Source organism: Erythrolamprus reginae, chromosome 6 (assembly GCF_031021105.1).
Source record: "Erythrolamprus reginae isolate rEryReg1 chromosome 6, rEryReg1.hap1, whole genome shotgun sequence".
In the NCBI taxonomy this organism is placed as follows: domain Eukaryota; kingdom Metazoa; phylum Chordata; class Lepidosauria; order Squamata; family Dipsadidae; genus Erythrolamprus; species Erythrolamprus reginae.
Window position 1 is genome coordinate 51,940,499 of NC_091955.1, and position 14,036 is coordinate 51,954,534.

The following is a 14,036-nucleotide window of genomic DNA, read 5'->3' on the forward strand; positions in this document are numbered from 1 at the left end:
TCTCCCCCGACATCTGGGTGCAACTAGAAAAGACAATTGTGGAGATAAATATAAAATATCACAAAGCCATTGTGATCCTTCTGGGGGACTTTAATGCTAGGGTGGGTGCCTTCTTGCAAGACTTCGTACACTTGGGTATTATATCTGAGTTCTATTTGACAAAGGACCCACCTTGGCACTCCAGAGACTCTAAAAGGAACACGGCGGGCTCCAATCTGATCTCCTTGACATACACATGTAATCTTCACATACTAGGAGGCAAAAGCAGTTGCTTTATGTATCCCTTTACTTTCCACACTGGGAAGACTAGTCAACAACATATAAAATGTAATTATAACAGTTGTTTCAGACTTTCTGGAGCAGAATATCAGAAAACCATAAATAATATAAAATATTAGCATAAATATACTTAGCAGAGAATTTGCTGTGTTGCCTCTCCAACTTAAATAATTTGAGATTGCAATTGATTTCATGAAATTGACACATGAAAACAAAATTACTCCTAAAAGTTCTGATTCAGAGCTTTGTGGAAATACAAGTCAGGAGATGCTGAGAATGAAATAAAAAAAATCATCTTTCTCATTTGGCATCAGGGAAAAACTGTTTCTTTTTAAAATAATGATTTGGAAGGACATTGATAATTGTCATTTTTAATTAGAACAAAAAATTGTCTATTTATTTGGGAGGAAAAGCCAAACATTTGAAGAAGGCCAAAAAGTTATGTAGTTATGGTTAGCCCTAAAATTTCAAATTCATGTTTAACTTATATTTCACTTCACTTTAAATTATAACCTGCATGAATTTATAGACTAACTGTTAGCAAAATCCCTTTCTCTACAGAGCATATTCAGCCTATTTTTATTTTATCTCCCCTTAATCAACAAGTATAGCCATAAAAGTGCTGTCTAGTATATAGGAAAATAACCCTTGAATTATCAAATTATAGTCAGATTAAAGGTTCAGGTGAAAGAAATAGCTCAGAGGCCAAGGTATGGGTTAATGCTGTTATTTTGGGGGTTGTTTTTTCTTTAAACGAGCAATGCAAGTATGTAAGCTTACAGCTTTTAAGCAATTTCTTTCAATTTATTTGATGAAAAGAGAAAGGAAGTTAAAATGTAACTTTCTGGACATTGTTACCACACCATCTAATTGCAAAGAAATATTTACATATTTAGCAAGTCTATAATTCTAATAAAAAATTCCTGTCAGGAAAACATAACTGAAGACTGCACAAAACTTGATTAGTGTAACATAGTGCTTTGATATACAAGGATAAATTGAATAGAAGTCTCCTTAGCTGGGGGAAATCCATCAGGTACTTATCAAATATTAAAAGGGAAAGATTGGAGAGAAAAATGATTGAATTTAAATTCAAATTTAGATTTCTTACTGCTGTGCCTTTGCCTTCTTATAATTTGCTCCCAATTTGATATAGATTCCGGAAGGAAACAGGAGTAACATCAGGGAATAGAGGGCATGGAGATGATAATTAGGTTGGAAACAGCCATGGGCCACAGACTGGCATATAGGATCTAAGGTAAATTTTCTAATCATGGAAGCAAAATGTGAAGGTAAACGTCTACAGAAAACTAAATAACTTAATGCCAATGTATCACAATTTAAGAAGGTGAACAGAAAACAGATTTGTAGAGGAAAGTGTATCAAATATAATGAATTCAGTGTAGATTCGGGCAACAATGCTACTCATCTGAGGAATTGATCTTTTCTAAGCAATCAATTCTTTTTAAGCAAGAGTTCAATCTGCATATTGATTTTCCTTCACAGACATTATTTCCTGAATGTGAATTTAAACTTTGGTTCTCTATATTTTTCCTTCAAAATTAAAAGAGTAAGAAAAGAAATTGTGATTGTCTTTGATAACTGGGGTAGATAACTGATAATCAGAAACATTTTAAAGATTAAAAATGAAAAAAATGTTAGCAATTTGTCAGGATGTTTTATATTTTTTAAAACAAATACTTAAATGAGATATATTAATGGAAGAAAAAAATAATTTGACTAATTTAGGAAAGGCAGAGAAAAAAATAAGGAAAGAAAAAGGGAGAAGAAAAAATAAGATTCCATGCTGTTCTATGGAGTTTAGAATAATAATAATTTTAGTTAGAAATCTCCTCAAAAAAAGAAAATCATTTTTGGACAGTCTCCAATGTTACTCATAACATGTATTTCACTTGTGGACATCCATCTGTTGCCTGATGTTAAGATTCCATATGTCTGGAAAAAAGACAAGTGAATCAATAACTTTGGGGTTCAGAAATCTGTCAAACATGTTATGTACACTTTGTGATGATACTTTCTAAATATTTGTCCACTATGACTGACAATAAAATGTTGATTAAAGTGTACTCAGGTTTTTAAACGAGAAATAATTTGTTTTCTAAGGAGAGTGCAAATTCTCACCATTTATTTATACTGAAGCGAGCTTCCAACTAATGATCTAAAAATTAATAAGTTACAACCATAAACTGATTATGCAGTCATATTTACGCACATTCTAAGATTTTTAACTGTTAACCATGAGTTAGCTATCTTTATTCTATGAATACCAGGAAGTGTAAGAGCAAAGAAAAATATCATGTATGTTGGTATATTATTTCTACCCATAAACTTCTCAGAATGCATATAATACGTCACACTGGTCCTTGGCAGAGTGTACAATGCTCTAAATAGTTCATAGGGTATAAAAATGTATACTTCCCCACAACATTCATTATTATCATGGGAATTCCTAGGAGTTGATTGCCTTTTTGTAGGCAGCTATCAACTGAAAAACTATATGTAAGTACAAAATACAAACTATGTGTAGTACAAAGCTAGTCCAAACTAACTTAAATTTCCTTCCTCCAAACAAATAATCCCCACTGGAAAACCCAGACTGTCAATTTCGGCAATATCACAGCATCTTCAACCATCAGTGTAGGATCTCCTGCCCATGCACTGGGGTGGACTAGAAGTCCTCCAAGGTCCCTTCCAACTCTGTTGTTATTATTATTATCTATTGGAACATTCAGATGCTAGTCATCAAAAGCTTACTTGTTGCTACCATAAAATGTAATAGTATTGCTATTCCATCAGCAGAGATAGATTCTGCAGGTGAGATAGACTGGCTACTACTAAGGAATTCATTAAATCTGTAGAATCCCAAACCCTCTGGTTGCCTAAACAAGGGAACATTAGAAAGTGGGCCTTGTGATTTCCCTTCTGACCAACTTTAGAAAAATAGATTACAAAGATTAATAAAAATTAATAAAGGAAAAGGAAAAAAAATAACATGCATTCCCATTTTTTGCAGTTGTTCTAGTTTTGCAGAGTGTTCTGCAAAGATGCTTTTAGGTTGTTTTATTCCTTACAGGGAACAAAAAAATCAGCAGCCTGTAAAGAACAGTCAATTATCAAGCTCTGGCTAAATAGCTTTTAGTTCACTCAACCAATAGTAAATATCAATTTAAGCAATTTCTGAGTTTTGCTATATGTTAGCTGCTACTTTTTCACATATAAAAATGAAAAAAATATTTAAGCAATGTCATTGAGGTATTAATGCTTTCTGATACAGAGAACAAACCCACATACATTCTTTTATCAATTTGAAGTATTTAGTTGATTCAATTAAGGGCTTTATCATGGAATCTGCTCTAAAACATTGAATAATATTATTTATATTAGCGTTCAATAACTCTTCTATGTATGATGGATCAAAGAAAAGTACCAAAAAATTACTGTAAAAAATAATGTCAAAATCTCATAAATCCACAAAATTACTTAAGAGTTTTAAAATTTTACCATGTGATATTTTAGGTTTTCAAACAATAACAATGACATTTCATATGTGAAATATAAATTATTTCAAAATGTTTGCATTTCCGTGGATGCTGCTTATGATAGTAAAAATAATGATATGCACAGGACTACCAATTTTACATTTTCCAAGCTTTCAAGAGGTTTTTAAAGTTGGGAATACTATTTCAATGTACAGTATATATTGTTTGCTGTGTGAAAGGAGAAAAATATTCTGTAATGAGCATATGGGTCATATGGGAAACCTTAATGCTTTGCCATTAACTACAAGTTGGTAAATTAGAAAAGCAATAATTATTTAATTAAAGCAATGAGTTTTAATTATTTTTAAAAAATAAAAGAAAATTCCTATATGTAATAAAATATATCAGCTTTGTTCAAAAATAAGAAAAGGTTACAATCAAAATTATATTTTTCATAGAAAACATTACACATTTATGTACCAAATTCCAATGGGTTGTAATTGAATAAACACCCTTAGTCTTAGTAAATTCTATTTCCCAGTAAATGTATTTAAGATTACATCAGATTTTTCTGGGCATATCAATCCAATGGTGTAGCCATCATTGATCTGAAAACACTAACATTCACATTGTGTGCCTGCCTTAATATTGAGGCATTGGTTAGAGGATTTTTTAAAATTGGAATGGACTTCCCTGTTTAGCTCTGTCCCCATCTTTAGAGAACTATCTCTAACAAACACTGTAAACTCTGTGAATCTCCCAGCATTCTAGAAAAAAGAATTGAGCAAGAAACTAATAATTACTACATGTTCATTGGATTGTTTTTGTAATTCCTCTGCCTGCACTCCATGTGTGATGTAATGCTATTCCCTAAATCCCCAGTATAAAATATTTTGGAAGGTAGGTTCTGTTTAAGTCAGATCAGACTTTATGTATTTTTATGCAAAAGCTTATTTTTATTATTGCAGCATTGATTGTGGACACATGCCAATGATTTCCAGAAACTCCATAGAGCAGAATTTATTTATTGGCATGGTATATTTCAGTGGAATGTTCACTCTATCTGCATTAACAGGGGTGAGCTTTCCACACACACACACCCCTGAGAAAATGTTTTGCCAAAAATTTATTACCATACCTCTTTGATAGCTGTACAAAACTCACTCTGCAGTACTTTTTTAAGCGACTGTAACTTGTGTCCTGGTAATTCTCCCGATTCTTGAAGTTTTTCTAGTAGTTCAATTGCTCTGGCAATATCTGACAAGATATAAATGAGGGGGGGGGGGGGAGAGAAGGAGAAAGAAAGAGAAAGGAGAGAGAGAGAAAGGGAGGAAATTTAGCTAAAATAGCATAAAATGTAGCATATAATGAATTTTTACCATGCAGAATTTGTTTAACTTTTTGACATTATTATGATACAGTTCAATTCTGCTAATTTTATTTTTCCTACAGTCACTTATCTACATAATTAGTTAATTCTGTGCTGGCAATCTTCAAAATACTAAGCTTCTCAAAATCTAACCCAAGGCTTTATACCAGTGATGGCGAACTTTTTAAGAGTGCAAAAAACAGCACAATGGGCAAAATTCTATATTTCCATGATACCTATTAAGTGTTACTTGTATTTCTAATACTATGTAGGATTTTAGTCCTTCCTATTTACACTATGTTCATTGTTATATAGATAATGGCAGTGTGGAATGTTACGCTCTATTGGTCTCCCTAATATTTTCTAGCAAGGATTTCTAAGTAACATTTTGTGCCTTGTACCTTCAATATTATGTGGAATCTTTATGTATACCTTTCTTTCATCATTTCATTTTTTTAATTGAAATCCCTACTGTTAATGGCTATTTACAAGATCCTTCCCTACTCTTGCATTTTCTCTACTTCTTTTAGGTACATTTCATTTGTGCCTCAGAGTCATTTGTGATGTTGTCCATGCTTAAAATTCCAAATCTTTCTTGACAATACTATCTTCTTAGTCAATATTTCTTTTCCAGGATCCACCTTTTACTTCTCGTTTTTTGACCAGTGGTTCTCAAACTTCTTAATGCCGCAACCCCTTAATACAGTGCCTCATGTTGTGGTGACCCCCAACTGAAGTCTAGCACTAATTCTCCCAACAGAGCTTTGGCAGATTGGCAAGAAGGTCAGAGTAACACCCCCCACTGTAAGTGCTTGATTGATCAGATTGTAAAAATGTGTTCCAAGGCGCCAGAATAGAAGCTTTAGTTCCTAACACCAGAAGAAATATGTCTTTGGTCTTAGGTGACCCCTGTGAAATGGTCATTTGACCCCCCCAAAGGGGTCCCAACCCCCAGTTTGAGAACCACTGATTAAGGACTTTAAACTTACCTGCCTACTTATTTATTTATTTATTTATTTATTTATTTGTTTGTTTGTTTGTTTGTTTGTTTGTTTGTTTGTTTGTTTTGACTTCTATGCTGCCCAATCCCGAAGGACTAAGAACGGTTTACAACAATATAAAATTACAACAGCAATAAAAAGAAGTCAAGAAAGAAAACAATCTAAGTATTAAAACCCTAATTAAAACTCATAGTATAACAACTCAACAACACGCAAACATACCATTCATACAGATTCATGCACGTGGTCAAGCTAGTTGTTAATTTAGGGGTCCCAGGCCTGCTGGCATAGACAGGTCTTCGTGGTCTTACAAAAAGTCAGCAGGGTGGAGGCAGTATGGACATTGGGGGGAGTTGATTTCATAGAGCCGGGGTGGCAACAGAGAAGGCCCTCCCCCATGGACCCGGCAATCTGCATTGCTTAGCTGACAGGACCTGGAGGAGGCCAACTTTGTGTGCTCTAGTTGGTCTCTGGGAGGTATGTGGCAAGAGACAGTCCCGTAAATAATCTGGCCCTAAGCCATGTAGGTCTTTATAGGTAAAAACCAACATCTTGAATTGTGCCCGGAGACTAATAGGAAGCCAGTGCAGCTTGCAGAGTATAGGTGTTATATGGGTGTACTGAGGTGCACCCATGACAACTCGTGCAGCTGAATTCTGGACAACTTGGAGTCTCTGAACATCTTCAGAGGGTAGCCCCATGTAGAGCACATTGCAATAATCAAGATAGGAGGTGATGAGGGCCTGAGCGACTGTGCATAGAGCCTCTTGGTCCAAATAGGTCCGCAGCTGGTACACCAGGCAAACGTGGGAAAGGTCCCCCTGGCCACAACTGAAAGATGATGGTCAAGGCTCAGCTGTGTGTCCAGGAGGACACCCAAGTTGCAGACCCTATCTGAGGGAGTCAATATTTCTCTCCCCAATACAATGGATGGACAGATCAAATAGTCCTTAGAAGGAAATGCCCACAGCCACTCGGTCTTGTCTGGGTTGAGCTTGAGCCTGTCGGCCCCCATCCAGACCCTTACAGCTTCCAGGCACCGGCACATCACATCCACCACTTCACTGAATTGGCATGGGGTGGAGATGTATAACTGGGTATCATCAGCATGCTGATGATACCTCACCCTCTGCTGTTGGATGATCTCATCCAGTGGCTTCATGTATATGTTAAATAATACGGGGGGGGGGGGAGAACAGGCCCCTGCAGCACCCCACAAAGAGAGGCCAAGGGGTGAACCTCTGTCCCCCCCCCACTAACACTGACTGCAAACGACCAGAGATATAGGAGGAAAACCAACATAAAACGGTGCCTCTCACTCCCAGTCCCTACAGCCATCGCGGAAGGATACCATGGTCGATGGTATCAAAGGTCACTGAGAGGCCAAGGAGCATCAGGATAGTGGAATGTCCCCTATCCCGGGCCTACCAGAGATCATCCATCAGTGTGACCAAAGCGGTTTCTGTGCTGTGACCGGTCCTGAAACCAGACTGAAAGGAGCCCAGATAATCAGCTTCATCCAAGGACCTCCGGAGCTGGAGTGTCACCACCTTCTCAACAACCTTACCCAGAAAGGGCAGGTTGGAGACTGGCCTGTAGTTCTTCAATTCGGCTGGATCCAGGGACAGTTCCTTGAGGAGGGGTTTATTATCTAGGGAATTATTGGATTGCTTAATCTCATATGCTGAGCAGGAATGAATAATGATCAGATAGCCTTATGAGCCTTTTAAATTATTTCCAACACATGCTAGATATATTCATCTTTTCAGCAGAACCTGAGAATCACATGCTAAATTTGTTACAAAAGTGTTTGAACACTGTCAGCTACCTGTCCTGTTTCTAAAGAGGCTGAATCTGAGTTGCTAGGTGGGAAATGCAGTTCCACCAGTCTGCAGCAGCTGTTCTTGTCCTTAATACCAGATGCATAGTTTGTGCGTTTGCAAATAAGCAAACATACATATTCAGGTATAAAATATTAAATTGAACAATAAAGCAAATATTGTAACCCTCCCTAGAACTTAACAGATCAACCTCCTCATTCAGCAGATTCCTTTTGCAAAAGAAGAAAAAACCCCCCACCCTGTCCTTGTTTGATCCCTTGTTCATTCATTCCGGTTGTAAGCTCTCAGCTGCCTGTTTATTTCTAAAAGATATTGGATAAATCTAATCAGTAATTACGTTGTGCAATATCAGTCAAAATGTTCATCTGCTTTATTAAAGCAATGGAGGAAAATAACCATGGCTGCTTCAAGCACTCCATGCTCCTTATTTGGACTTGGTCTGACAAACCATAAGAGAAAAAAAAGGTTTTTTACAAATGTCCCTGTCCTACTCCATTGTATTAATGCCTATATGGTTTACAATTAAATTCACTTCAGTTTATCATTTGTCTTTTGTACAAGTTATGCATTTGATTAAAAATTAATAAACAAAATGATAAATATAGCAGCAGCAATATGGATCTGTGCTCTTTATACAAAAAAAGGAAATAAGTTTAAACGATTAATATCTGTAATTTGCTGGCATTGCTTTTCTAAGCAGCAATGTGGATGCTTGAAATTTTCATTGTTTTCATTTATGTAACTTAAAGTTGATAGATTTATTTTAATGAACAAATGTATTTTTCAAAGTAACTATCATTCTATTAATTTCTCTGCTTTGACTAATTTCCAGTTAGCCACGTTCTTTTCCTACTCTCCTTTCCCATTCACACTACAGTACATCTTAACAGCTAATTTGAAAGTTCAGTTTTAGATTGCATTTATGAGGCCATATCCTCATTCTGTACATGGCTGCATTTAATTATCAATGAAAAGTAGTTATTTTTATAAGGCTTTCTTCATAGTATTGTTTATAGTATGTCTAGAATCTCCCAATAAATCAGTGGTACTGTCAAATTAATGAGTCCTATACATTTTAGGACATTAATGGTTCCAGAATTAATCATGCTTAGAATAAACCCATTTAAATCAATGAGGCTGGTAGTCATGGTTAAATTATCACTTATTTCACTGATTCTCAACTAATGTATGTAATTTGGACTTGATATATTGATACTTAGTCAATGACTTTGCTGGTCGGATTGTGGCTACTGTTTGCTATTCTCCATACGCAAAGCTCCTCTCTATTCTCAGTTAATGCTTTTTATATTCTATCATTCAGTCTTACCCACTATATGTCAGATGATCTTATGTATTCCAAATCCCTTAAAACCCTAGAACATCCACAATTCAATCTTCTAGTTAATTGTATGCTGCACGTTCCCAGCTCTGCCAGAATAGGTCTGTACAGGCTAAAAGCTGATAAAGCTTCTCAGATTAAATTGTAAAGTGATTAAATTTTCCATTATTTTGAAAATATATTCTACATAATGAAGTAATAAGTCACTTTGTGCTGTTTTAAGAAGCTGTGTACTGATAAGAATTGCAGAAAGAAGTTCATGTGCTTGACCTAACCTATCAGTGAAAATTTCTCTAGTTTGAAATAATTTAATGCAAATTTTGAATAACATATGTAAAGATTTCTACTATTGGGGAAAAGGCAGTATAGATTTATGTTATCACAGATGAGAAAAAATAGAATTCAAAAGCTTTACAATGAATCTTAAGCTATAAATAAAGATAAGGGTCTTTCTACATTCCTTATACCAGAAATGCTTCCAGTGACAAAGTGACTGTGTTACATCATCACAACCTTAAACCAGTGTTACTATGATAGTGGGATACATTATGACATGGGATGCGAAGTAGATAGATTTTGGAGGTGGGGGCAGTTCTGATCTCTGGAGGGAGTTGATTCCAGAGGGCCGGGGCCGCCACAGAGAAGGTTCTTCCCTTGGGGCCCGCCAGATGACATTGTTTAGTCGACGGGACCCAGAGAAGGCCAACTCTGTGGGACCTCATCGGCCACTGGGATTCGTGCAGCAGAAGATGGTTATGGAGGTATTCTGGTGCAATGCCATGTAGGGCTTTAAAAGTCATTACCAACACTTTGAATTGCGACCGGAAACTGATCGGCAGCCAATGCAAGCCACAGAGTGTTGGAGAGACATGGGTGAACCTAGATAACCCCACGATAGCTCTCGCAGCCACATTCTGCACGATCTGAAGTTTCTGAACACTTTTCAAAGGTAGCCCCATGTAGAGAGCGTTTCAGTAGTTGAACCTCGAGGTGATGAGGGCATGAGCGACTGTGAGCAATGAATTCCTGTCCAAATAGGGCCACAACTGGTGCACCAGGGGAACTTGGGCAAACGCCCTCCTCGCCACAGCCGAAAGATGATGTTCCAATGTTAGCTGTGGATCGAGGAGGACGCCCAAGTTGCAGACCCTCTCCGAGGGGAGCAATAATTCCCCCCCCCCCAGGGTAATGGATGGACAGATGGAATTGTCCTTAGGAGGCAAAACCCACAGAGAAAAGATCCAATTGAATTCATATGGACATTCTTCAGAAAAGTTCTGATCTCTGCCTATTAGGACTGTGAAGAGCACTCAGAGAGGGGCCTTTCAATGTGTGTTAATGAGAAGAATAATCTCCTTTAAAATTATTAGGCTACATATTTTACAAGGTTTGCATGCCTGTCTAAAAATGGCTCATGGCTGTTTTCATATAGAATAGCACAGCACATAACAGCACAGAACAGCAGAGTTGGAAGGGACCTTAGAGATCTTCTAGTTCAACCCTCTGCTTGGCAGAGAATCCTACACCACTTCAGACAAATGGTTATTCAACATCTTTTTAAAAACTTCCAGTGTTGGAGCATTCATAACCTCTGGAGGCAAGTTGTTCCACTAATTAATTGTTCTACTGTTAGGAAATTTTCTCCTTAATTCTAGGTTGCTTCTCTCCTTGATTAATTTCCATCCATTGCTTCTTGTCTTGCCCTCAGGTGCTTTGGAAAATAGCTTGACTCCCCCTTCTTTGTGGCAGCCCCTGAGATATTGGAACACTGCTATCATGTCTTCTCTAATCCTTCTTTTTATTAAACTAATATATGAATGATTTTGTTTCATTTCACTTATGTGATAATTATTTCATCATGCAAATGCATTTTAATGAACAATTATCTTGTTTCCTGTGAAATGTTAAGTATCTTCTAATTAAGTAATTAATATAGCTTAATATAACATCAGTATTACATTCTGACCTAAATAACTTGTGATACGTTCATGTAATTTAAAGACAGCCTTTCCCTCTAGTATTTTATTTATTAATATTTGTACTCTCCTTTTGCGTAGCTGATGATTTACCACTTTTGGTACATTCTCATTAAAGTTGTAGTTGTGACATAAAATAAAAAGTTAAGAGTAATTTCAATTCTATTTAGTTTGTAAATAATAACAATTGTAAGTGTAGAGCATAATGACTATAGTATGTGGTAACCATACTTTCCTTTGGGGAAAAAAATCCATGCTTCCTAATAAATTGCCATCTGTTCAACCTTCTTCAACATTGTTCAATCTGCTAAGAAATAATTTGTCTTGCTTTAAATAGCAATAGCATTTAGACTTATATACCGCATCATAGTACTTTTACAGCCCTCTCTAAGTGATTTACAGAATCAGCATATTGCCCCCAACTATCTAGGTCCTCATTTTACCCACCTCGGAAGGATGGAAGGCTGAGTCAACCTTATGCTGGAGATTTGAACTGCTGAACTACAGCTAGCAGTTAGCTGAAGTAGCCTGCAGTGCTTCACTCTAACCACGGTGCCATCACATCTCTAAAATAGTTCACTGGGATGAAACTGCAGATTACACACTGAGTTTCTAACTATTTGGTAGAAACAGATATCCTTTTTGTCAACAAACTGCTACTGCTAAAACTTTATACTCTTTTATCTTTGGATTAGGTATCATGAATTGCCCATTTCAGAAGTGAATTTTAAGTAAGCTTTGGCAACATATAAATTCCAGGGTTCTTCACTACACTCCAATAAACTATTCAAATTTATACCAAGAATTTGAATTTTACACCGAGAATCTAAATTTTACACAAGCAAGAATTTTATTGTAATTCTTTAATTACTTAAACTTAAGGAGTTTTAAGGTTCCTAAGAAGCTTCAGTTATACTGTATTTAGATTTTAAAATAAATATTTTGGGGCTCTTGAATATTCATTTATTAAAGTGGGAATCTTACTCATATTACAAAGGAGTTCCAGTAAAATCAATATAATTTATTTACTGGGACACCCAGGCAACAAGTATTATCAAAAAGTAAATAAGAATGTAAAATGTGACCCTCTCCACAAATTCTACATTAATAGAATGTGATGTTTCCTTTGGGCAAACAGAGAATTGATTTGAATTAGGGGAAATCCCCTCCCTTCAACTGCAGTTCTATACTTACACTGAAATTTCTTTTTCACACCTCTGTCTCTTCCACCTGCTCTTCTTTTCATTCCACTCTACTTGTTAAGCTGGTGTTTAGTCTATCTGTCCCTCAATTTCATTATCTTTTGGAATTGTCAATCAACATTTTCTCCTTTTAAAAAGTATGTGAGGATTTAATTACAGCCAAATTGCTGGCATCTGCTTTCATTCAGAAGTGTGGACGGCAAACATTCTGACAGCTTTAGAATGTGTACCTCTACACCAAGGCATCGCATTCTGCAAATGAACTGGTTATCAGTGGCAAGCAATAAGGACTACACCTCAAATTTTAGTTTTGCAAATCTATGATTTTTTTTCTCATCTCAGATTAACATATTGAATGAAAAAGGAAAAGGGGGTTGACTTATGATTCTCCTCCCAAGTCATCGACCAAACACAACCCATAGCATTTCCGCCACAGGGGATAATACATCAAGAGAAAATAGTTATCAATAGCAGTATGCAAGGGGATGCTAGCCCTTAGTAATCCAGTGTCCAAGTTATGGAAATCAAATTAATAAATATCCCTTTGCTCTACTGGATGAAACAGTGATAGCAGTCCAACTGCGGTCCTTTCCCCATGTTCCCTTTTCTTTATGCCTGGAACAAGCGTCTCCCCCACGTTGCTAACTGCCAGTTGGGAGGATGGCTGTATTTATTTGTAATGACAGTCCTCTGCCTTTGAAACCTGCCATGTTGGCAGAGGCAACTCCAAGGTCTCCAGGAAATCTGATCCTGCTGAAGACCCTCGGCCGTGCTAAACCTGCTCCTCCAAAACTGGCACCCGGGCACCCGAGCCTCGGAATAAAAGTTTCCCCGTCCTTCCCTTCGCGTTCACCACCTCAGCCCTGGAGGTGGTCCCGTTCCGTTTGCCCCAAGTCCTCCGGGCTGATACGGAGGCGCAAGAGCGGGTCCCAATCGGCGGATGGCTTCGCCAACTGTGCTTCCCGCGGGGCAAGGGGCGAGGAAGAGACCGCGGTGCAAGCGGGCAAACCCCAACACGTTGCAGCCGGCTGGGCAATAGATCGCTCCTCCGGGAAATCGCCTCCGGGGAGTCCAACGTAGGGAAGGCTCTTGAGGCTGGGTCTGGGGAGACCAAACCAGCTCCCCAAACCAACCTCTGATTCTCTGCCACCGAAAAGGGGGGGGGGGCGGGAAGCGAGGGAAGGCGGACGTCAGACCGCGGCGCCGAGTACAGCAGCGCTTACCTCGGTCCAGAGTGAGCGGCTGGACCGCTGTCAGCGTCGTCGCCATGTCTGCTGCTCGGCTGAAGCTGAAATGACGCCGGGCTTCAGCATCAGGCGGGAGTGCGATTAGGAGCAGGGGGGGGGGGGGCAAGGAGGGGCTACGGGGAGGGAGAGGGAGGAGGATGAGAGGGGAGGGGGCAAGACTGGGAGATGCGTAAACGGTGTGTATGCGAGTGTGTGAGAGAGAGAAGGGGGGGAGGAGGAGGGAAAAGGGCGCGATCGAGGCTGTGCGCACCGCCGCAACACCACAAGGCAGCGGTCTGGCGC

General features: G+C 38.0%; 1 protein-coding gene across 1 annotated transcript in view; it reads right to left on the reverse strand.

Moving 5' to 3' along the window:
• The window catches only part of LIN7A (lin-7 homolog A, crumbs cell polarity complex component), a 40,721-nt gene extending 26,901 nt beyond the window's left edge, over positions 1-13,820 (reverse strand). Inside the window, 3 exon segments of the mRNA XM_070754770.1 lie at positions 4,918-5,036; positions 13,731-13,785; positions 13,788-13,820. Of these exon segments, the coding sequence (XP_070610871.1) occupies positions 4,918-5,036; positions 13,731-13,785; positions 13,788-13,820 (207 nt within the window).
• Positions 13,821-14,036: the final 216 nt, after the last annotated feature.